A 25,743-nucleotide genomic window follows, 5' to 3' on the forward strand; every position below is an offset into this window, starting at 1 on the left:
AATCTGTGTGAAGCTGGACATCTAATGGGTTAGATTGCTGCTTCTTAATTGTGTTAAATTAAATCCTTTAAATGTTGGGTCTCTGAACATCCAACTGGATCTTGTCCATAGCATTATTGATCAAAATGTTTGATGCAGGACTGAGGTGAGGGTGGTAACTGCATCAGAATATTCAGTGGCCTTTGAGAAAGAGCGCAGAACAAAACCAAAAACCCAACTAACACTCTCCTAATGGTCCCTCATTTTGGTGAGCTGAGATCTATAATACAGCCAGAGTTGACACGTCCTCAGTGTGTGCCTGTTCCTGCTGTGCTTGGGAGCTGAGTGTTGTGGGGGAACTGCATAGGCTTTCTTACTTTATAGCTGAACAGAAGATGATGAGATGGCATACCTTACCCCAGCCATTGTACACTGTACAGTGTTTGCATTGCTCAGCAATGCACCTCAAATGTCATTTTTTCTGAAAGAAGAAAGTATGTCATTAGTTGGGCATTTGAGGGGGGAAAAATGCTTAAACCACTTTGGTTATAGATTTCTGCTTAAACAGTAAGATGACACTTGCTTCTGGCTGGAGACTTGTTTCCATAAGATAGAGTAGCTAAAGATAGGCAGAGATTCAGAGTCCTTACTTTGAACTCATTTTCTTCATCTATTTCAAATAACAGAAGATTAGAAATCTCCCATGTGCTGCAGTGCCACTTGTGCAGGTGATGCATGACGCCTGCTGGCAGTAACTGAAGAGTTAAGAACCTACCATTGCCTTTGTTAAGGATGATGTTCTTAGGTCCTTCCATGATCTTATCCCATCAAGATAAGTAAAACAGAGCTCCTGTTTTCATTTGAATCTTCATCAGTCTCTGTCTTGTGTATAGCTTGTGTCCAGATAGCTGCTTCCCTCCTGGATTTCTAAGTACATTGCAGTCTGAATTTACTTAACTTGAGGCTACTGGTTATAGACTAAACAGAGCCAAATGAGAAAGCCTAGCTGTTTGCTGCAGCTCTGATGCTGGAGCCAATGATGTGAAAATATGCTGCTAGTAGTTGAATCTTCATCTTGAGCTGCTTAAATATTTGGTGGGAAATGCTGTGTTTATAGCAATTGCATCATAACAGGGAGACGGTTTGAAGTGGAGTCGGTGTAGGCAGCTGCTTTTCTCAGAAGATTCTTCTGCAGTTGTGTGCCCTTGCCATGTAGCATTGCCTAATTCCCTGGTACAGTCCCTGCCTAAGCTAAGCTGTATGTCAGGAGGAAGTTGACTGTTTACATGTAAGGAAAAAATATTATGGTTCTTTTTGGCAATACTGAGCTCAAAATGAGGAGTTGATCGGAACAACAAACCTTCTTTCCTGTAAAGTTGCTGTGCGTGGCTGGATGGTCACACATGAAAGCAGATGGAAGGGTGCATCACTAAGCTAAAGTCCAGTGATGATGCGCGTTCTTAAGTTCTTGTGCTGTGGGACTAGACTTAAATCCTCTGCTTGCTGCCTTTTCATGGCAAGGAAGTGCTGAAGAAAGTTTTGTTTTTTTTTTTTCTCCATAAATGGCTGTCATTGGGACTGTCAGCTTAGTATTTTTCCATCTAAGACATTCTTTCTCTGGGAGGTTTTGCAGTTAACTTTCTCTTGTTTCAGAAATATTTCACTTCATTGAATTCTCTGGTCTTTATTCAGAACTTTGCTTTTAACTAATCATGCAGTAATTTGAAGTTAAACTGATGACACCAGCTTCTTATGACCGCAGCAGCGAGTGGGGAAACTGGCACAAAATCAGAATGGGGTTTAAAATGATGCTTAATTATGATGCTGTCTGTTTTTAAACAAACCAGAAGTGGGTTTCTTGTTGGTGGGATTTACATTTTAGCCCAAAACAAAACACAGAGTTCTCAGGTAGGAGGTCTGTGCTAATGAGCGGGACATCAATTGGAGTGCTTTGCTAAACGGCATGAGTGAATGCAACCATTTAAAAATTGGGGTTTTCTTATTTTTTTTCCTTTCAATTGTAATACTGCAAGTAAATCACAAACCACTATGGATTTTTGGCAGATATCATTTGGAGTAGAGGCTGTTTTCTTCTGGACAGGTAGTGTTAACTTCAAGGTCTCATTCTGTTGTATTTCACAAAGCAAAATACTTCTTCTGCTGGAAACGGTGATCAAACAGTTAACTCACTGATATTTTTGTTGTGAATCATCTGATGTCTTCCACTGATAACACCAAGAGGATCACCCTCAGTGATTTATCCTCCTCTGCATGTCCTGTTTACTTCTCTTTTATAAATGAAGAATGATGCCCTACAAAAAACGGTATTCTATAACAAAACTTACCACACTGAAGCTTGCACGAGACTGTAAGTAAATATGTACAAGTCCTTGCCAGGGTACATATGCACGTAGTGAAATACAATATTTTTACTCTTTCATTTGACCTACAGAATGCCATTCTCACCTTGCAGCTACTCTACATGCTCTTGATTTGTTCTGTGGCTGCCACCCGTGAGGGTGGGTAGTACGTTGGACAAACTGGCACTTGGAAGGCTTTCCCAATCTGATTCAGCCTCCCTCATATTTAAAAACATTCCTTACAGGTTTCTGAGATGAACATCTAGGAGAAGTTGTTCTTACTGAAGCGCATTCTGTGTAGCGTATGTGATGGAGTCACTGCCAGTTTTTCACTCAGTTGATGCTGGGCTGCAGCACTGAGCTCAAGCCCATGGTGTGGAGGTGCTGCTCCATTCCCCCCACTTGCCTGGGGAGGTACCCAGTGCCAGCAGCAGGGAGAGGTCCTGATTGCCCTCCTTCCAGCAGGAAGAGTGCTGCTCTGATGTAGGTGGGGGGAAGGTGGGTGGCTCTCCTTGGCTGGTTAGGAAATGCTGCTTTTATGTAATTCTTTCTCATACTCCAGTTATGTGTGAAAAATAAAGTATGGGTGTGGGCATATCTTTCCATTAAGAGAATCTGAGAGCTCAGTGACTGGCATAGCTGCTGTGTGTTTCTGTACTGGGTAAATGGAAGCCAAACCTGAAAACGAGCTCCCGTGTTGTGCTGGCTTAACGAAGCACTCAGAAACCAGTGCTCACGCTCCTGAAATCATTGTTCCCCAACAGAAACAGAAAACTCTGGGGTTATGGAGTATTGAAAATAGTGCACAATGCTGATCCTTGATGCTCAGTGACACTTGGCAGTGGGTGGGTGAGTGTCTCAGTTCTGTGGCCTGCAGTATTGCGTATTGATCCGTTGTCCTCCGGTGTGGTTTTTTTTTTCTTAAAAGCTTTTGCTGCCAGTGAACTGCAGCACTGTCTTAACAAGTTCTAAATCTGGAATTGAGGTTTCAATCTATGTGGAAAAAATGTAGTTTCCAGAAAACAAGAGATCCTCTTCAGCCTGGCAGGGGTTGAGGAAGTCATTCTAAATACCGAGTCCTATGCTCTAACTTCGTTAATATCTTGCCAGATTTTTGGGACATATAAACATCACTTGAAGATAAGTGTTCTACAAAGCAGAAATAATCAACTGTACATTGTAATGGGAAATGTAGGTTGTAAGACTCAAAACTGCTGGTGGGAATAACCTGAGTAAGCCAAGTGAGTCGTGAGGATGCTGAAGTGACACTGCATTTGCTGAAAGGCTTGGTTCAAAGCTGAAATAAAAATTACTCTAATGTTTTCATTAGGTTGCTCTGTGTGTGCTGCTGGGCCTCATGTTTCTCATTTCTTGCTTTTCATCATTTGGGAACAATTGATTCTATTACAATGTAAGCTCTTAACTTTTTTAATACTTGATTTTTATCCAGGCAAATAAAACTCAAGATGTTGTCTAGACTGGAAATTCAAAATCTAATTGAAATACTTGAAAATAATTTTCCATTCCACTTATACAATTAATATAAACTGTAAATCTTCTTTAACAACCTTAATTTGAAAACTTTACATACTCTTTGGAGCAAGAGTTGTTACTATTTTCCATCAGTGTAATGCCAGCAGGCCTTGACAGACCTGGGAAAAGTACTGCTGACTCACCTATGGAGGACTGGTCTCGATTTCTTTGGTTCCTAATGATGGTTGGCATTGGTGCTGCTCAGCTTGGCTTTCATGCAGCTTAGTAAAGTGTTTTAGCTGTGTGCCTGTAGTGGAATTCCAGGGTCACAGCCTGAACCAATGGGTGGGCTCTGTGAGTGTGTGAGTGCGGCGGCGCAGCGGTACGAACGGGGGAGGGACACATTCCTCAGCTCGGCTCTGCCTTCGCGCTGCTACCGGGAGGGGTGAGTCGATTCTTTTTGATATCTTTCCCTCGTGTGCCTATTTCTTAAATAAAGGCTTTGTCATTACCTTCATTTGCTCTACATTTTAGCGAGCCAGGCAGCCAAATATCTTTAAAGATACCCAATTATAAGCCTCTTAAAATAATTACCATGACATTTTTGAACAATTTCATGGGATGGTTTGGACGGGGAAAGGCTAGCCCCATAAGTGAAGTTTTGCCAGGGCACATCCCGGGATTCCTAGGATCCCCATATCACGGGATTGCCTGTATTATTGAAAAATGGAGTCCCCTACGGGATGCAGGAAATGTTCAGGAATCCCCAGCCCGCCTGGCTGAGTATTTCAGTAGTCTAAACAAAAACGTACTCACTACACGAGAACGACAGTTAGCTGCCTCCACGGTGGCGTGGCCGCTGCTCATGGCCTTGAACCGGCTAAATATAACTGAAGGGGTTCTCACTGATGAAAATCAACTATTACGTGACCGTGTGGAAGAACTGGAAAGACAGGTTGCAATTTTGAGAGGGAAAAAACCTAACCCTATAATCCCGGTACAAAAAATCCGAAACATCTCTCTAGAAATTACTGGGGATCCTATACAAGAGAGTCCACATGAACTGGACTCAGAAAATAAAAGCACTAAGAAGTCAGATCTTGAGGCTCCACTAGAGCTTGATCCCTTTGAGATCCGACCAGTTGTAACTCAAAAAACAAAAAAAACGCAGGACAGGCCAGCGGGGCTGCCCCCTGACCAGTGGCCCCCTGCCCAAAGCACACTACATGTAACAGCTCGCCCATACACGGCAGCTGAATTAATGGATTTAGTACAATGCTTTAGACAAAAACCGAGAGAGAGTGTGCCAGCATGGTTACTCAGACTATATGACATGGGGGCAGAAAGCGTTGTGGTGAATGGGCCAGAAATCTCAAAACTGGCATCAATTACTACTCACCTGGCCCTCAGGCAAAGACTATATGCAGCTGTGCAACACAATGAAGAAAATCATTCACTGATTGCATGGTTAATGGCCGCATGCCGTGTGACATGGGCAAATAAAACGGACATACCATTAAATACCGGCCTGTGGTCCTCTATGGAGGACTTACAAAATTATATCCGAGAATTAGGTATGAAGGAGGCAATTTATGAGGACAATTTTGAGAGCCCAGATATGATAAAATTTTCCGCAGGAATGAGGGACCTCATCCTGCAGCAGGCTCTACCACATCAGTATGGAATTTTGGTATCCATACTGAATCCCCTAGTGGCCTCAGAGGCCATTATACAACAGGCCGCCCAATTGGTGGCAGATCTGGGGGAGACAGAGCGCCTGCGCGCCAGGCGCAATGTCCGAATGGTGGTGGAAAAGTCGGACATCCATCCGCCACCATGACCTAGGAGACCTGCCCCTAATGTAATTCAATCTGGACCCATCAGGGTCTCAAGAAAACAAATGTTTACCGACCTGATTAGGGCAGGGGTTCAATTTCAAAAGATCAATGGACAGCCTAACCAGGTCTTATTACAACTATGGAAACAGTTACCAAACAGTCAGAGATTCCAACGCTCTCCTAAAAGGGAAGGAGTTAGACTCATAGAACGGATTCCACAAAACACGTGGAATCTAGAAGACTTCATAGTCCCATCAAAAAAACGTAAACCTCCTCAGGTGGCCTGGGCAGCCACAGTTGAGCCATCAGAGGAAAAAGACTTAGGGATTGCACAGCTGATGGCATGACAGGGGAGCCAAAATTCCCCAAGGCTAGGGTCTCCAGAGGAGACCGGAGGCCCTACGTTGAACTAACGATTCATTGGTCCCGAAAGAATGTACAGCGGGTTATGGCATTAGTAGATACTGGGGCAGAAACATCAATTATATATGGTGACCCAAACCAATTTTCAGGCTCTAAGGCAATGATAGGTGGGTTCGGGGGGCAGATGATCCCCATAACACAAACATGGTTGAAATTGGGGGTTGGGCGTCTACCACCCCGGGAGTACAAGGTGTCTATCGCCCCAATTCCAGAGTACATATTGGGGATTGATATCCTGTCGGGTTTGACTCTCCAAACCACTGTGGGAGAGTTCAGATTAAGGGAAAGATGTATTAGTATCCGGGCAGTGCAGGCAATCATAAGGGGTCATGCAGAAATTGAACCTATTTGTTTGCCACAACCACGCCGGATCACAAATACAAAGCAGTATAGACTCCCGGGTGGGCAACAAGAAATTACCAAGACTGTGCAGGAGCTGGAGAAAGTAGGGATTATTAGACCTTCACACAGCCCATACAACTCCCCCATATGGCCAGTCAGGAAACCAGATGGTACGTGGCGAATGACAGTAGACTACAGAGAACTAAATAAAGTCACGCCACCGATCCATGCAGCTGTACCCAACATCGCTTCCCTCATGGATACATTAAGTAGAGAAATAGAAACATACCACTGCGTTCTGGATCTAGCAAATGCATTTTTCAGCATTCCAATTGCTAAGGAGTCCCAAGACCAGTTTGCATTCACGTGGGAGGGCAGGCAGTGGACTTTTCAAGTTCTACCTCAGGGGTATGTGCATTCACCTACTTTTTGTCATAATTTGGTGGCACGTGACTTGGCAAATTGGAATAAACCATCTACTGTCAAAATGTTCCACTACATCGATGATTTGATGTTAACGTCTGACTCAATCGAGGCATTAGAAAAGACAGTACCATCATTAATTACTTATTTACAGGAAAAAGGATGGGCTATAAACCCACAAAAAGTACAAGGACCAGGGCTATCAGTTAAATTCCTGGGTGTTGTCTGGTCAGGTAAGACTAAGGTGTTACCCAGTGCGATCATTGATAAGATCCAAGCGTTCCCGGTTCCTACGAAACCGAAGCAGTTGCAGGAGTTTTTGGGTATATTAGGATATTGGCGATCCTTTATTCCCCACTTAGCACAACTGCTAAAACCCTTATATCGATTAACAAAAAAAGGCCAAGTATGGGATTGGGGTAGAACAGAACAAGAAGCCTTCCAGCAAGCAAAAATAGCTGTTAAACAGGCCCAGGCGCTAGGTATATTTGATCCGACCCTTCCAGCCGAACTGGATGTGCATGTAACCCAAGAAGGGTTTGGCTGGGGGCTGTGGCAGCGCCAGGGTTCTGTTCGAATCCCAATTGGGTTCTGGTCACAGATTGGGCATGGAGCAGAAGAGAGATACAGCATGGTTGAAAAGCAGTTATTGGCTACCTATTCTGCATTGCAGGCAGTAGAACCAATAACTCAGACCGCAGAGGTTATTGTCAAAACAACTTTACCAATTCAGGGGTGGGTAAAAGACCTAACTCACATTCCTAAGACCGGGGTGGCCCAATCACAAACAGTAGCACGCTGGGTTGCCTATCTTAGCCAAAGAAGCCGCCTGTCATCATCTCCACTGAAGGAAGAACTTCAAAAGATACTTGGGCCAGTAACATATCACAGCGAGACACCTGAGGAAATAGTGGTTACTTGTCCAGAAGAGAGTCCTGTACAGGAGGGAAAATACCCTATCCCAGAAGATGCCTGGTATACAGATGGATCCAGCAGAGGGAACCCAAGTAGGTGGCGAGCTGTCGCATACCATCCCTCAACTGAAACAATATGGTTTGAAGAAGGGGATGGACAAAGTAGCCAGTGGGCTGAGCTACGAGCTGTGTGGATGGTGATAACTCAAGAGCCTGGCAACAGTGCACTAAACATCTGCACAGATAGTTGGGCAGTCTACTGAGGGCTCACGCTCTGGATAGCACAGTGGGCCACTCAGGATTGGACAATCCATGCCCGACCTATCTGGGGCAAAGATATGTGGGTTGATATATGGAACGTGGTTAGGCACAGGACCGTACGAGCATACCATGTCTCTGGACATCAACCCTTGCAGTCACCAGGCAATGATGAAGCTGACACACTGGCTCGAGTCCGATGGTTGGGAAGTACACCATCAGAAGACATAGCTCACTGGCTGCATCAGAAATTACGGCATGCAGGACAGAAAACCATGTGGGCAGCAGCTAAAGCATGGGGGTTGCCCATACAGTTACCAGATATTGTCCAGGCATGTCAGGACTGTGACGCTTGCTCGCGAATGAGACCAAGACCTCTGCCAGAAACTACGGCCCATCTCGCTAGAGGACACAACCCATTACAGCGATGGCAGATCGATTATATAGGTCCCCTTCCTCGATCTGAGGGGGCCAGATATGCCCTAACTTGTGTCGATACAGCGAGTGGACTGATGCAAGCCTATCCTGTAGCAAAGGCAAACCAAGCCTATACCATCAAAGCTCTAACTAGATTGATGGCATCATACGGGACTCCTGAGGTTATTGAGAGTGATCAAGGTACACATTTCACAGGTGCAACTGTGCAGAAGTGGGCTGAAGACAATAACATTGAATGGCGGTTTCACCTGCCCTACAATCCAACAGGAGCAGGCCTAATAGAAAGATACAATGGGATCCTGAAGGCTGCTCTGAAGGCAGATTCACAGTCCTTGCAGGGGTGGACCAAAAGGCTTTATGAAACCCTGCGAGACTTGAATGAGAGACCAAGAGATGGCAGACCCAGTGCTTTAAAAATGCTGCAGACAACTTGGGCCTCCCCACTTAGGATACAAATCGCAAGCAAGGACACCTCACTCAAGCCACAAGTTGGCACAATGAATAATCTTCTGCTCCCTGCCCCTGATGACCTAGAGCCCGGGAGACACAAGGTAAAATGGCCTTGGAAGGTGCAAGCAGGACCAAAATGGTGTGGTCTCCTTGCACCTTGGGGGAGATTGTTAGAGGTTGGGGGATCAGTAAACCCTTCAGTAATCGGTGTATGGCCAACAGAGGTAATAGTTGACACCCCTGTTTTCATTGCAAGGGGGACATTAATCATGTCCATGTGGCAAATTAGAACCCCCCCTTTGGTACCCGATACAGTGATTCAGTCGCAGATTTCGGGCCAAAGAGTGTGGTATCGAAGGCCAGGACGTGCCCCGATACAGGCAGAGGTGTTGACTCAAGACCGAAATACAGCCTGCATCTTACCGTGGAGGGCGGACCTACCCCTCCTCGTACCTATTAAACATCTGTTTTACTCCCCTTGAGGTTTTAAGTTCACAGGATGGCCCGCAGGAGCAACATCGCTCAAACACGCTTATGAGGAAACATCATGACACCCTGTGACGCACTGCTGAACTTTTGGGGACTGGAGAGCATGAATCAGAAGCGCTACTGGTCCTTGAAAAAGATACGCCTCGAGAAAGAACATCAAGTACTGGCCCAACAGAACCGTGAAGGGGACTGCCACTGATTGCCTTTATTGTTTTGACATCCTATATTGCGGCGGGTGTTGTGTATGCGTCGCGATGTGCATTGTGTCTTGGGCCACCAGGTTGCAGGGGCTCACCCCCTACCTGCTCAGTCATTGGTTCATGCTGTGAAGGGGTGGAGTGTAGTGGAATTCCAGGGTCACAGCCTGAACCAATGGGTGGGCTCTGTGAGTGTGTGAGTGCGGCGGCGCGGCAGTATGAACGGGGGAGGGACACATTCCTCAGCTCGGCTCTGCCTTCGCGCTGCTACCGGGAGGGGTGAGTCGATTCTTTTTGATATCTTTCCCTCGTGTGCCTATTTCTTAAATAAAGGCTTTGTCATTACCTTCATTTGCTCTACAGTGCCTTTATTCTATGTAATATGAAACTCTAGGATCATCTGGCTTCTCACCATTGTGTGTTTGTGAACTAGAGTGACTATTTTAGCTTAGCAGAAGGAAGTCCTTCCTTACAGTAGTTCTTATTTATTTGGGTGGTAATTGGAGAAGTGGGATTTTCTCTGTTGAAATATTATGATTGATACAAATTCAGAAAAGCAAAATATTCTTCCTGAATCATGCTGAAGAAGGATTTAAAAATAATGCCTTCATTTGGAAGTTTGTCTGTGTTATAGCATAATGCAAATAGTAAAGGCAGGTAGTAACTGAGGGTACAGTCATTTACTGTTTCCAGTTTGGTCAGCATCAGCATGTCTGGTCAGCCCTCCTTGTAGAGGATTTCAAAACTTGCTTCAGTCATCTTGACGTAGAATTTTTTGTTAAATCTCATTATCTTTGCTGTTCTTCTTTGCTGTTACCCTCAGTAAGTTTGCAGATGACACCAAGCTGGCTGGAAGTGTTGATCTGCCTGAGGGTAGTGAGGCCTTACAGGGGGATCTGGATAGGTTGGATAGCTGGGCTGAAGCCAACGGGATGGGATTCAACAAGACCAAATGCCGGGTCCTGCACTTTGGCCACAATAACCCCAGGCAACGCTACAGGCTTGGGGCAGAGTGGCTGGAAGACTGTGTAGAGGAAATGGATCTGGGGGTGTTGATTGACGCTAGACTGAACATGAGCCAGCAGTGTGCCTAGGCGGCCAAGAAGGCCAATGGCATCCTGGCTTGTATCAGAAATAGTGTGGCCAGCAGGAACAGGGAAGTAATTATTCCCCTGTACTCAGCACTGTGTACTACACTGGTGAGGCCGCACCAAAACTGTGTCCAGTTTTGGGCCCCTCACTGTAAGAAAGACATCGAGGCCCTGGAGCGTGTCCAGAGGAGGGCAACAAAGCTGGTGAGGGGTCTGGAGCACAGACCTTATGAAGAGTGACGGAAGGAGCTGGGATTGTTCAGTCTGGAGAAGAGGAGGCTCAGGGGAGACCTTATTGCTCTCTATTACTACCTGAAGGGAGGTTGTAGTGAGCTGGGGGTCAGCCTCTTTTCTCGGGTGACTAGTGATAGGACTAGAGGGAAAGGCTTCAAGCTGCGCCAGGGAAGATTCAGACTGGACATTAGGAAATACTACTTCTCTGAAAGGGTGGTCAGGCACTGGAATGGGCTGCCCAGAGGGGTGGTGGAGTCACCGACCCTGGTGGTGTTCAAAGAGCGTTTGGATGTTGTGTTAAGGGACATGGTTTAGCGGGAACCATTGGTGAAGGGCGAATGGTTGGACTGGATGATCCTGTGGGTCTTTTCCAACCTTAGCGATTCTATGATTCTTACACAAGTTAGGAGCTTGGAAACCCTTTGGCAAAGTGAACACATTAAGGACGGTGTGTTGATGTCAGTGGCAGGTGATTTTTTTTTCTAATGCAAGAGGTACAAAAGCTTTTCAGTAGTGTGCAGGATGAAAATGAACAATAGTTATTGTGGTGCAGCTTATCTTGAACTGGGCCTTGGATGTGGCAGGGCGGAGATCCCTCAGTGAAGATCCTGTTGTAATAAAGAGCTCTAAGCATTGACTCGCCCCAGTCACCTGGCTTATATCGATGCTAAGGTTCTTTCTTTGTGGGTGTAGATGCTGGCTCTGGCCCTGTCTAGTTACTGGGGACTGACTACTTGCTTGCCTTCCCCGCCCTCCCCTTCAACTATTTAGCCTTTATTTCTTCTGAGGTTATTTGTTTGTTTTTCAGATGAGACCCTTTTTGCTCTTCCTGCTACATCTGAGCCTCTGATGCACTCCTCTGCAGGCAAGTTCTTTCTGCTCACCTTTGTCTAAATACATCCCGCATTTCTGATCTGTTCTCATTAACTCTTTCTGATTACTCTTCATTTACTAAAAGTCAGTGTGGGTCCAAGAATAGCTTCTCTCATTTTCAGTTTTGAATTTTCAATTGATCCATTCAAGATTTTAATGGCCATTCATTTCTTTACATGTTAAACTGTTTTATAAACATACTATAGCCACCTGTGAATTCTTGGACCCTTGATGTAAGAGAGAAGTTTATACTGTTAACAGGTTAATACTTTAAAGCATAGCTGCTTTACACATTTAGGAGAAAGATTTAATCCATATAGTGACTTTCTGCAGTACTTGATGTAAGTAAAATTTGTACATACATGTTAGTGGTTTCTGTTTGTTACTCTGTCCACTAAATTCATGTTATTAAAAAAAAAAAAGGGGGGGGGGAGCAAAAAAAGAATTCTTACAGGCAGTGCATGCTTGTGCATATATTAATGTGCAAGCATACGCACACATCCACTTTCTGTTTTATCTTTTTTTTTCTGCTCCCACCTTGGGAATGTTGGCTGCTGTACTTGGATGCTCTGTACTTGTCTGGCATCTTCAGCTTTACTGTGATCTTTGCAATGCAAAAAGTTGCTGCTTCTCTAACTTCTCATACTTCTCTGCTAGAAGAGATGAAATAGAATAGCGTTTTTTAACTCATACTTTGTTTTGTTGGCTAGTAATATTTATGATAGAAGTCGGAAGAGCCTCTTCATAACTAACATCATGTGAACCTGTCATGAAAATTTGCTTTGACTTCAAGAACACCTGCATTTTCTAACTTTCCTTTCTGTCCCCATGGTCACAGAAAAAGTTGTGGACTTGCAGGAGCAGCCAGGTAGCGCTAAGTCACTTGGTCAAGAGGATTTTACTGCAGTCCCGCTTGATACTGCTGCTTCTCTTCTCTCCTTCTCACCTCTCTCAGCTGATCCCTTTAAAGAGCACGCAGCCTTTGATTCAGTCTCAGATGCATTACCTGCTAGAGGCATTTACAAAGAAAGTGCAAGTGAGGTTTGTAAAGAAGCAATGGAAAATGTAAGAAATCCATTCCTTGCAGAGGGAAATAAGAGAGACATTTCCGAGATGAAATACTCAGAAATGGAACCCTCATTTACTAAAGCAGAAGCAGCCACTATATTTCAAGCTGAAGAAATGCAGCTAGAGGGCCCTAAAGAATTATGTGATCTGGAGAAAATGCCTGCACAGCCGCTGATTATGTCTCCAGAAACTCCTGAAGATTTGTTTGAGAAGAATGAGGAAGATATCTTTTCTAGCAAGGACAAAGGTAGAGATGGTGATTCTGGGGACAAAAAGGCATTGAAAGAAGATGCTATTCGAAGGGAAGAGTATGTAGACTTCAAACAGTATGAGCCAGTATGGGAAGTAGAAGGTGCTGGTCATGGACTGAGCGGCTTGAGAGAGGACATTGAAAGTAATATAGATGCCAAACTGGAAACCAGTTTAGATGAAAAATATGGTGAGGATAAGCTGTCGGTGCTGAAGGATTATGAAAGAGACAGTGAAGGCAGTGCTGAAGATCTGTCTTTCCCGAATTCCCCAGAAGCTGTAAAAGAACCTTCACAGAATTACATCACCTGTACTAAATTTGAATCCTCTGTAACTCCTGATGGTAGCAAAGTCAAATCTATTTGCCCAATAGAGGAAGACACTTCAGAAAATAGAACTGATGATGAGAAAAAAATTGCAGAAATGAAAGCTCAGAACACAGAACAAGGTGATTTTAGCTCTCAAGCAATTGGCAAGCAGGAAGGCCTGGAAGCTGATGATGCTAAAACAGGTAGCATATCAACACTGTTATCTGACACTGCAGCAAGTATGCCTGAAGGTCTCACTCCTGATCTAGTACAAGAAGCATATGAAAGTGAAATGCACGATGCAGCATGTACAAAACTTGCTTATGAAACAAAGATTGATTTGGTTCAAACCTCCGAGTCGGTGCAAGAGACTCTGAAACCTGTGACACAGCTCTGCCCCTCATTTGAAGATTCAGAAGCTGCTCCATCACCAGTGCTGCCTGATATTGTCATGGAAGCCCCACTGAGCAGTGGGACTGCTGGTGCAGAAGCTTCTACTGTGCAGCTTGAAACTTCTCAATTAGGAACATTTGTTACTACTGCTAGTTATGAGAATGTAAAAAAAGAGGCTGAGAAACCTCCATTATACCAAGAGGCAGTGAATATGCCTTTGACACAGGCCCAAGAAGCAAAAGAGGAATTGACACTTAAAAAGGCTGATCGTGAGAGCAGCACCAGTCCTGAAGATCTAGAGACTCCATATATATCTATTGCATGTGACCTAATTAAGGAAACAAAGGTCTCTGGTGAATCTGCTTCTCCATCCCTAACAGATTATTCCACAACTCCAATAACAGAACATCTTTCTCAGGATGTGTCTGAACACAAGGAACTTGCTGAAAAACTGTCTCCGCAGTTTGGAAAATGTGACTTGTTTAGTCGCCAGGTGATGCCTGACTTCCCTGGGAAAGAAAGTGAAGATCAGACTCTCATCTTAAATGGTAAATCAGTTGAGAATATTGAAACTGATGAGGAACAGGAACGACTGGTAGATTCATTGGCTGCTACTGGCAAGCCCTATTTGGAGTCTTTCCAAGATGAACTAGACTCCTCCAAAATTGTTACCACTCAGCCATCTGAGCCCACACCTGCAAAAATAGCCAAGGCAGAGAAGATTCCACTTCAGATGGAAGAGCTGAATGCTCTGGCTTATTCAACTGATGTATCTGTTGCTACGGAACCAAAACCAGGAGACAGCAAAGGTCTCTCACCGTCTTCTCCCGTCTCAGTAGAAGATGACTTTGTGATGTTAGTTGATCCTAAAACTGGTACTGAGTTTGTGGCAGAAGTCACCGACAGAGAAACAGTGCACAAAAATGAAAGCAAAGATATCAGTAATGAGATCAGAGATGAGAAGAGGCAGGCGCCTCTCACAGAGCTACCCTGTGATCTGTCCGTAAGGAATGTAGAAGTGAAAACTGAAGATGATGCTCATGCCTTGAAAAAGTCCTTGCAGGCTATAGACAGAGAAGTGCCTGAAGTATCTATGGTGTCCTTACCAGCCACAGGTACCTCACCTTCATCTACTGAAAAGGAAATAGTCAGTGTAGGAAAGCCAGAAGCTTTTGAGAAGGAAGCTGAGAGAGGAGCTGCTTCTGCTAAAGAAAAGGAAAAACCTACTGCAGTCTTTTCAGCAAAGCTGAATGTATCTTCAGGTAATCTGTGTACACTGTCTTGCAGTTCACTAATCTCCATAACTTTTAGCTACACTTAAGCATGCCATGACTTACTCTTTCTTTTAAGTTACGTTCTGTAAAATTCCCTATTTAAGCAGAGGGTAACAAATTGATGCTAGAGCCTGCACTTCTATGTTTTTCATATTCTGACTGCTTCAGTACTTTGTGTACTTTGTGTTTTTTTTATCATGTTTATTAGGAGTGGACACACTGTCTTCAGTTGTCTTCTGTTCTCCTGCTGGTAATCTGTTGGTGCACCAATAAGTCACTACTCATTGTAAGCTCTTTACAGCCTGAGTATTAGAGGCCTTCCAGACTTGCTGTACGCAATATTAAGCCAAAGGAGGTGTCTCAGTCTACTCCATGTACACAAGAGGCATTTTTTCTTTTCACACAATTCAGTTAAACAGCAGGCTTAGAAGCTTGGGAAAATGTCCTTTCTGCTGTGGTACATACAGCTTGTGCCTGGAAAAGAACATATGCACAGCTCCGTTCACGTGATTGGCAGCTTGTAGTAGGTCCCTACCAGAAACAAATAGTGCACAAGGGAGCTAAGTGCTCAGTTTAGTAGGAAAGTGACCATTAAGAAGTTGAGTATCCTGCAACTGTTAGGATCAGTTTACACACAGCACAGATAATTTTCAAATGGAGCTTGCATTTCAGTGCTTGTTTTTGGGTTTTTTTTTTTGTTGTTGTTGTTTTTTTTCCAGTTAGTAATGTGCTATTTAAAGTAGAAGAGAGTTAAAAGAAGTTTCCCCTGGCATTCATTCTAAACTGTATGCACTGTGGAGTTCCAGCTTCCTGTAGACTGGAGAAGTACTTTGCTTTTTGATATTGTGGCACTCTGTTGCTGAACAGTTCTACTTCTGTGACATGCCTGAAGATGCTAACAAGACATAAATCCATTAATAAAATCAGTTGTCTGCTTTTATTACCAAACTACTTCCAATTAGCAGGTAGAGTAATGAAACAACTAACAGACAGTTGCCTTTCATTCTGTGAAAGGACAGATAATTCATCACAGGGCCAAGCAGTGGATCTGTGCTGTGTGTTATTCTGAGCCTTGCTTTTTTGTGCTGTCCTCAAATGCTTACTCATTGGTGCTGCTTGTTGTAAACCAACCAAAATGCAAACATACCTCTGTGTACCTGAAAATGTACCTTCTGACAGTGCCAGGAGGCTGCAGGGAGACAATAGAAATGGTTGCAGATTTATTTAGTTATTAAATATGCTCCATAACTCCAATAAAGCAAACGGAGCTTTGAGCAACCTGGCAGATCTGGGTTTAATGCTGTATGGTGAACCCTCAGGTAGCCTAATGTGTTTTATGAGGGTGTCAGACCACAGGGACCTTGTACTTCACTGCGGCACAGATGTGGAAAGCAAACAAAAATAAGTTGGTTGGTGTTGCACTTCTGTTGGTGTTGTGACTTCTGTTGCACCTTGCAACAGCAGCGGCTGCTACTGTTAAACACTTGTGTGTCATCTTCAGAGATCGTGCCAGGTGCTCCTTTTTTCCCATCCCTTTCTCAGTATATGCTGTACTTTGCTTCCTGTCCCTTTCTCAGTATGCACTGTACTTGGCTTCCTAGCAGATAACCCTGCTGCTTTGTTCTCGTGCCAACCGGACTTTCAAGCCCATTTCTGATCTCCATAGAACTACTGTGTATGAAGGTTGACTTCAGCACGGACCTTGTTGTCATGCTGCACTGTGGCACAGCAGGCATGTCTCCAGCCTCAGGGTGTGGGCAGGCAGCAGCCTGTTGGGAGTTGCTTTAAGGCCTACTTATAAAAGAGGGTGTGGATGCCATCTAGTGTTTGTAAATGAGCACTGACTCAAGTGCAACATGGCTTCCAAGGGATGATATCCAAGGTTTTGGGAAATTTTGACCTATCTTCTGACTCCAGGACCTTTAAATGTGTTACTTATCTTACTCCTTTTGTTGTACAGACTTGCTTCACTCACAGTACCTTCTTTACTTGTGGAATAGAGATCATTAGTTCTCACAAATAGGGCAGAAAGCCATCTTGCCATGAGCTTATTTTAGCAAATGTAGGTTTTCATGTTACCAGCTTACAAACTCAGAGTACATCGTGGAGTCCCCCAAACTGATGTTTGTCATCATGATGTCAAGTCGTATGCCGTGCTGTAACCACACGTGCAGTTTAAATTACTCCAAATATTCATGTTGAACAGTACAGGAAGCTTAAAAATGGTTTTGGGTTTTGCAGGAAGTCTATTTGGTGCTTCTGAGAATCAGTCTCTGTTAACATTTGTTTCTGAATGTGCTGGGGTTAGGTTTCAGCCTCAAAGGCTAACACATCTCTCATTTTCATATAAGCTACAGAGTACTCCAAACTTGAATTACGGAAATACAGAGATGTGCTGATACCTTATTTCCCAAGTTTTCTTGAGGGGGCAGATGCAGAGGTGAATCTGTAGCGGGTAGCATCCTTTGAGAGGGCAGCTGAGCCCTATTCATGTTGGAGCTTTTCCTTAGCTCCAGTGGTCTTAGAAGCAGAAGTAAAACTCTTCCTATCATTCTGTAACAGCAAGCCGGGATGTTGTGGTTATACAAAGTATAAAATGCATCCACTTGGTTCATTCCTGGTTCTTTCCATATTGAAAAAATGGTTAGTTAAGTAGAGCTGCACAGCCAGTAAAAAGTGCTTGGTTTGGTTGTGTTTCACTTACGGAAAGATACCCTGGAATGATGCTGGACAGTTTCCTTAAGGAGTGTAGTATTTGTAGAATGCCATTTAATTCAACATAGAATCTTGATTTAATTACGTTTGATATTCTCAAGTTGTTTGGCTGTTTAGGTTGTCTTTTATGTCTCCATTTATTACTTAGTAGCATATATTCCAGTGTTGGGAATATCTGGAGGGGTAGGAGGCATTAGAAGAGTCACTTGGAGTAAAATCTACCTGAGGGAAAGATCTGTTGTGTTTCATTGGAGCTCTGCTGTTGAGAGGCTTTGGGCGTAGTTCAGACTGCAAACAGTTAATGAGGCCTATTGGGTGTGTAAGAATTGTGGAGAGAATGGAGTGCGTGTGGTTATCAGCTTTGGTGGAAGCACTGATAGGCAAACGGCCTGGGTGAGACCAGAGCTGGTTCTCATCCAGAACTCCTCTTCCAAGGCAGGAGTGCTCCTGCCAGCTGCTAATGGAAAGTCAGTGCGTAAGGCCCACTCCCTGCAGGTGTGCAGCCCCTCAGAAGAGCAGTGCCTTCAGCAAAGGATAGTTAGGAATGTGACTGCATTGCTTTTGGTTGTCTGGTCACTTGATAGTATCACTGTGCACTTAGCCCTTTGGAAGCTTTATCTTACTGCTGGTACAGAAACACGTGTGAGTTTCCATAATCACATGATAAAGTTCGCACGGAAGTTTGTTGGCACACCACCAGCACTCAGTTTTCATGTAGAATAACATGACATGGGTGGGTCTTGCCTGAAAGAAGAGGGATACAGGTTTCATTTGGAATCATTTGCATGGGGTGGTAGGAAGGGAGACTGAGTTTGCAAATGGTGAAGAGAAGAATCCTGAGGATGGGGAAATTCCTGCTGGTGGAGTTGGTGCTGATGGGAGATGGGCTGGTAACCCGTCTAAACTGCCTTTTGTTGTCTATCTTTAGCAGTATGGAAAGTTAGTGAGAAGGACTTGCTGAAGGAATACAGTCTGTTATTAATTTGGTGGCAGTGTAATCATCCAAAGGGCAAGGGGAGAAGCATGGAGTTTGTTGGCTTCCAGTTGTTCAGAATTACAGGTCAGGGGCAGATGGAGATTTTTAGACACGTTTGATGCTTCCGTGCAGTGCAGCTTGGTGAGTTTTCTTGCACTCCAATGTTTGAGCGTACCCTTTGCCTTTCCACCCCATGGTACATGTTGTGATTTGTGTGTTGAAACTGTTAATGGAATCTGCATCTTTAAATAAATAAACATGTCAGGTTTTTAGAGCACTGCTGGGAGTTTTAACTTTTTTTTTTTTTTTTTTTTTTTGCTAGTCCCAGGTAGGAAAGGGAGACTCTGTACTAAAGAGCAGTCACAGGTTCACAGCAAGAGTGGAAAATAGATTGGCATGGTTCTCACAGCTCCTGCAGGCTTTGAGTTTCTAGTTTTGTCTCAGGCCTGCCCAGTATTCTTTGTAAGTTGCTTCATATATGTTAGCTGTATAAACTTCTGGGTTGTTCTTGTTTCTATTGAAGTGAAGAGAGAACTGTCAGATTTGCAGCTGGCACTGTGGGGCGGTGATGTAAAATACAAAGGGAGGTGTTGGTTGCAGGAAAGGGGTAGTGCACAAGACAACCATTCTCAATCTGTGCTTCTTTCAAATGAATAAGTATGGCCCAGCAGCACGTAAGGATGCTGTACACCGTCAGAAAAGTGTCTTAGCACTTATTTGAATGGCAGTCTGCTCTGAGCCCCCTCCCAGCAAATGGCTGCGGCGGCGGTGCAGCCGTGTGTCGGCACAGCAGCAAGCTGCCTCCAGCCGGCACTGCGTCAGCTCCACGCCCTGCGCTGTCAGCTGACCACCTCCTGCAGCACCAGTGCAGCAGTGGCTGCAGACACGGCCAGGGAAGCCCATGTTTGTCATCCTGGGCTGTGGATTTCTTCTCTTGCAGCTGTCCTATTGGTATGCATAATTGATAACTGCAGCTGGAGGGTAGACCGTGTGTGGAGAGATGGACAGTCAGCCGAGCGGTTGGAAGGATAAGGGTATTTGCTCTTTCAACTTTTTTCTCTATTTTTTTTTTCTTTAAGCTGAAGATGCTGGGGGTTGCTTTTAATGAATTGTATTTATAGCATGTATTTGATGGTGGAATGTATGTGAGGGTGTAAGATATGTTGATATTGCATGCAGAACAGTAAAGGCTGCAGGTTAGAAGAGATGAATGCGAACGGTGCAGAAAGAATAAATAATTTATAGTGGGGAAGCAGCTTGTGTGGCACTGCAGAGCTCTGCCAGCCCCACTGAGCCTGCTAAGAGCAGCTCCTCTGGGTATGCGTCGCACAAATACCACCACATCCAACCTTAGATCAGATTCCTTTGAAATTCGTGGATTATTGATAATTGAAAAATACTAATCATTAACTTAAGAGAACGTCATGTCTGCAGCTCATGTGGTTTAGTCATTTTATGAGGAGACATAGCATGCAGGCTGCCGCAGGCTGCCACTTTGTCCCTTCCTTACGACGTCTTTGAGGTCTTCCCTTAATTGCGCTTGCTCAGAGTTCCCCATATTTTGTGGGATTCCAGGTAAAGCTATGCCTGGTTTCCATAAATGCAGAGGTGTTGCGCTGGGTGGTAAATAAGAAGCTAGCCTGAAATTAGTGTGCTGCTGACCTTTGTTCCTGCGGCCGCCAGTGGGAGATCCCTGTTGTCAATCTCTGGGGATCATTATTAGTGCTCACTGTGTAAGAGTTTAAGCCTTACCAAATACGTAATCTCCAAACTTTATCAGCAGGACAACCTTTGGAAAAAAAATGTCATAATCTCTGGGTACTGAATTTGTTAATGGCCCCTGCAGTGCTTGGTACTGCTGAACTTTGCCTCTTTTTTTTTTTTTTTTAATAGCCATCTTTTCAGAGTTTTTTTTTCTGCAGTGGAACAGAGTTGCCAGCTGTGTGGGATCCACACAATACTCTGTCAGAATCTGTGTAGCAAAAAAATGCTGTGGGGATAAAAGTTTGCCCTGCAGAGTACCCTCTGAAGTTGTAAGCTTTTGCTAGAGGTGAGTGGATAGGAGGAAAAAATGCCCTGTGGTGTTTCGTCATTTGAATTCAATGTGTCATTACTTTACGTGGTCAGTATCTGTATGTCAGGCCTCAAATTCTCAGTGTTAAAAAAATGAAGGGGTGTGGATGGAAGTGAGGAGTTTAGTTAGTTACCTTCAGGTGCTCGGAGCCCCTGCTTCAGGCTGGCTTTTGCAACCTAATGAGCAGCATTGGCTGCAGTCCGTCCCTTGCTGCCCCTGAGAGCAGACATTTTCCAACCCTGAATTTGAGGCCTTGAGAATAATGGAGTCATTCTTGGATTGAGATTAATGAGTTGCCACTCAGGAGCTTATCTTTCTCACCCAGGAGAATACTGAGGGCTGTCAGAGCTGCAGGCAGGGAGCAGCATGGGGACATGCAGGCCAGACACCTGGGGCTGTGTGCTTCAGTGCAAGTGGGCCTGGTTAGCGTGGAGTGGAGGTGGTATCAGATGGACCAGGCAAACATGAGCCTGACCTACATGCAGATCTTGTGCTGTGTAACTGTGCCAGGTGTTTCAGTTTCCTCTTTGCCAGCCCTTTGTTCTTACAGAAGGCGTCCCATCTGGTGGAGGAAGCTGTTCTCATGCCCGTTACTCCCAAGGAAGTCCCTGCTGCCTTGAGATTTAATTTCGGTACAATTTAAGATTTATAAGAAAATGGAAGGTGGAGCAAGAAGTTTTCTGGGGAAGCAGAACAGTATGGTTCCCCTCCTTTTGTGACTGTGCTCTGGCAGTCACGCCCCTGAAGACCATCCGCAAGTGCTTTCTGTTAGCATTTGTTCATGAGGAGATGTGGCAGTCCTCTTTCAGGTTTTCTTACTGTGTAAGGACATGCTCCAGCAGCATGGAAAATAATGGCTAAAGTTCAAGGATTGATGACATGATTCATTTTGCCCTGTAATAAGCACGGAAGCAAATATTGCAACACACTTGTTTCTGAGCTTAAACATAAAGTGAAGAAGAATGGAACAATCGGATGTAAAATCAGAGAAGAACCACAAGTCGGATCCGCAGTGAGGTTTTCCCCCGAGGTGCTATTTCCTGCTGGAAATAATCATACATTTTGCTTTGGCAGGCGTTTCTTCTGGAACGGCCATGGGAGTTGAGAAAGTGGCATAGTGAAAGTGGTGAAGCCCCGTATCTGTGGTTATTGATCTCTGAGATAAGCAGGGTGATTACCTGGGGGATGGCATGACTTTTATTTTTAGCACTTCTAAGGCCAGGCCCACATGATGTAATCAGTAGTGAAGCGTCTCACATGGGTGATTTGTGTTTTAATTGTTTCAATGGAATGTCAGATTAATGGCTGAATAATGGTAAGATGGATGCCATAGCTATACTACCAACCTATCCCAGGATTTTATTTTAATTTTTTTATTAACGTGTTGAAAATACCTCCGAGTTCTGGCTTAGGTGTGAGAAGTGGTAGAAAAGGCTGCACAGGCTCACGCAGGCCTTGATTTCTGAAAATTTCCTAATGAGCAATCAGGACTCTGGAATGGTTTCCTCAGCTGATGCACTGCGATTAAGTGCACACCTGCATACATGATGAACTAGAAATAAAAAAAAAAATACTGCATTGGCCCATTAAGAATTGTTACCTTGTTTGCATTTCTGGGGGGATAACTTGGTAGTGCTGGACTTCATTTTTGTTCTAGCATGTGCTTTGTGGAATTGGTGTTGGTTTTTTCATTGCTAGGATTGTAGGACAGGTGTGCCAGGTGTGAAACCTGTGGGCTCCAGACTGGCTCTGCAACCTCAGGGTGGTCCAGCTGGGCAAGCATGTCCATCCCCCTGCACGCACTGCTCCTTTGTGCTGCCTTTCCCCAGGACAGGGAGGGCTCTGTTGGTATTTGCTGGCACCCTGTGCAGTTGTGCTACAGACTCACTGTTCTTCCAGCCTGGGGTTGTTTTGTTGCACTGAATTGCAGCAAGGCAGTCGAGGAGCCAGCTGGCTCCCGGCACATCTGAGTGGGGTAAAGCCACTCTGCAACTGCTCCTGTTTATAGTGTCAGCCACGATTTAAAACAAACATAAGAAACAGACCAAGGGACCTTGTCATTCTGATGTAAGAAGTCATTAAAATGTGAAAGCCCAAGCCTGCTAATGGTGCCTGTGCTTGGATGGCTTTGCCCACCTGGTGGGCCACGATGTTTCTCAGACCTTCTCTGTAGTATGACTAGATTTGCGCTCAGATGCAGTGGGGCAGATCAGTCTGTAGGCAGTGTTTGGCAGGACTATAAGGGTGGGGCGTTCTGTGCTTTGACTGCCTGAGTAGCACATCGCTTGCTTTGACTGAGTGCTGCTGGGAAGACTTAGAGGAGACCTTATTGCTTTCTACAGTGACCTGAAGGGAGGTGTTGTAGCAAGGAGGGTCAGCTGCTTTTCCCAGGTAAAGGTGATAGGATGAGAGAGAATGGCCTCGTGTTTTGCCAGGAGAGGTTCAGGTTGGCTGTTAGGAACAATTCCTTCTCCCAAAGAGTGGTGAGGCAGCGGCACAGCTGTCCAGGGAGTGGTGCGGTCACTGTCCCTGGGGGTGTCCCAAGGCTGTGGGGATGTGGCACTGAGGGACGTGGGCAGTGGGCACAGTGGGTGTGGGTCGATGGCTGGACTGGCTGATCTTAGTGCTCATTTCCAACCTTAATGATTCTAAACCAGCTTCCACCTGACACTCCTGTGGCTCCATCCCCAGTGGCTGCATCCTGCCCAGCCACCAGCCATAGTGTCACAAAGCAAAGGCTTTCCTTTGGGCACACATCTTTCCATGTAGGCCCTCCAAATGAATTGCCCACCTGCAGGGCTTCCTACGGAGGCAGGTGCTGTAGGGCACAGATAGGCCCTGTGCTGGCTCCTTGCTGTGTGGCTTTGCTTTGGGGTCGGGTTAAGATGGAAGAGGGCTGGAGCAAGCTTGGAAAGGGGAGCTGCAGCTTCAGGTCTGGGCTGTCAGATGCTCTCTACAGAAGATCTGTGGAGACTGTGAAGATCACTGTCAAAAATAATTAAGAAGTTTAATTAGCTTGACTGGAAAGTGCCCCTCTAAAAAGAAATCAGCAATTTACCTATTTGTGGTCTTAAGGGCCATGATGGCAGTTTTCCTTTTGCACCATAGAGGCATTTAAAAGCTGCCCGGTCCTTGTAATTCTGTTAAATTTCTGTCAGTACCACGCTGTTCCTGATCTGATCCAGAAAAGGCTTCTAGTTGTGCTCCTGAGCTGTTATCACTGTTATTTGAGGAACAGAAGGAATTCCTGTTTACGTTTCAGAGCACAGAAAGGCTCTAGTGTCATGGCTGCTGCATGCACAGCCTTTGTAAATCATATCCGCCTTGCTTTCTCTTCCCTCCCCTGTTACACAAAGGGTCTTTCTTTGGGCTGAACTCCTTTGTGTGTCTGTTTGCACGTGCCCGGCACAGAGCAGCGCTGATGGCAGCGGGGCTCCTGCAGCTGCGTCCCGCGGCTTCATGCCGGGGTGGCCATTGGCTGTGGGCTGAGGCAGGCATTGCGTCGCTGCGCTGACCCAGCACTGCCCCAGCAGGAAGTGAAAGGTGCTGGGAGTCAGCTGCACAGGGGCTGGTGCATGCAGGCACGCTCAAGATGGATGCCAAAATGGGTTAGTCCCTTCTCTTTTGCTTTTATTGAGTGTCTGTGAATTAAACTCTGTTGTAGATCTCAAGGCTTTTAATTTCTCTGTCTGAAAAAGAGAGGATTACTTGGTTTTGGTGTGTTTTTTTTTTTGTTTTTTGTTTTTAAAGAGGATTATCGGGTTAAATACATTGAACTGCTGTTTTTTGTCATCAGAAACTGTATTAAATTGCTCGGTTTTAAGTTAAATGTCAGCAAAAGAAAGAAGAGTCTTCAGAAGAATGTAGTGATAAACCTTGTGCCGCAGACAGCACTTGCTTTAAAGGCAAAATGTAATTGGATGAGTTCTGCATGTAAGGCACGGATACTGGCGGTACTATTTTTAGATATGCCAAGTGACAGTTCGTGCTTACCAAATGTAGACAGCTGCTCTTGCTGTGGAATAGGCCTGGAATACTTGCACTAAAAGCAGGAGATTATAGTTGGTGTTGTATGAAGGAAAGCTTGCAGCAGATCCTGGAAGAAAGGTGCTGCTCGGCAGTGCCGTTCTGGGCTCTTGTTTGGCTGCTGTGTTCTTTGCTCTGCTGTGAATGCCATGTGCTTGAGTTCATCCCAGAGGCTGCTGGTAGCAGTGCTTTAACCTTCCCTTTCACTTCAGAAAGAAATGTGAATAGCTGGTTCTGATCAACTGGAAAAGAGGAATTACTGTCAGCATTTGTTCACTGATGAAAAGTTACGAGTCGCTTTTTCAGATGCCTTATAACATGGGGTTTTCCCTTTGAAGAATTTACTATGAAACAGGATAGCCATGTCATGAAACCGAGGTCAGTGAGGTGCTTCTCCAAATGGAGCAGAGACAGCAAGGGAAAATTCTTGTGCAGCTGAAGTGTGATGTGGGAAGGCCCGGCTCAGAGGCTCTCACTGTTCAGATCGGGAGCCTTGGGGTGGGCTGCTAGAGAGTGCTTGGAGTCCCTGGTGTGCTTTGGATTCAGCCATGTGCCCTTGTTCCTCCTGTTTTGGAGGCTGCCCTGCAGATGGCTTGCTGTCTTTTCATTGTTAGCGCCGGGTTTGGGTATAAGGTGCTACTGGCTGCGATACGTGGTTTCATGTGCAAGAAGCCACTGTCAGTGTGGATGTTTAACATTGCGTTGCAGAGGAGGGGCTGCTTCACTGCGGAGCTGATGCTGGCTTCAGAAGGAGCAGTAGGGCCATGCTGAGCATCACATGAGAGTCACCCATGTGTTAATGCATGGATGCTCAAATTGCAGGGTGTAAAAAAAAAAAAAAAAAAAAAAAAGTGGTTTCAGTTTCTGAAGCAAAAAGT

At 44.9% G+C, this 25,743-nt stretch overlaps 1 protein-coding gene across 11 annotated transcripts in view; it reads left to right on the forward strand.

Annotated features, from left to right (window-relative positions):
- Positions 1 to 25,743, forward strand: part of RTN4 (reticulon 4) — a 47,756-nt gene that overhangs the window by 7,358 nt on the left and 14,655 nt on the right. For 3 of the 11 annotated variants that reach the window (NM_001348287.3, XM_025148489.3, XM_025148490.3), the window contains 2 exons: positions 11,718 to 11,774; positions 12,621 to 15,062. The exons of 2 other annotated variants lie outside the window; for them this stretch is intronic. In NM_001348287.3, the coding sequence (NP_001335216.2) occupies positions 11,718 to 11,774; positions 12,621 to 15,062 (2,499 nt within the window). Of the gene's footprint in view, positions 1 to 9,820; positions 9,864 to 11,717; positions 11,775 to 12,620; positions 15,063 to 19,622; positions 19,800 to 24,394; positions 24,448 to 25,743 lie in introns of those variants that run through there. 6 more of the 11 variants (XM_025148491.3, XM_015283344.4, XM_046938398.1 and 3 more) reach the window with 5 other exon arrangements.

The sequence above is a fragment of the Gallus gallus genome, chromosome 3, assembly GCF_016699485.2.
Source record: "Gallus gallus isolate bGalGal1 chromosome 3, bGalGal1.mat.broiler.GRCg7b, whole genome shotgun sequence".
NCBI classification, from domain to species: Eukaryota; Metazoa; Chordata; class Aves; order Galliformes; family Phasianidae; genus Gallus; species Gallus gallus.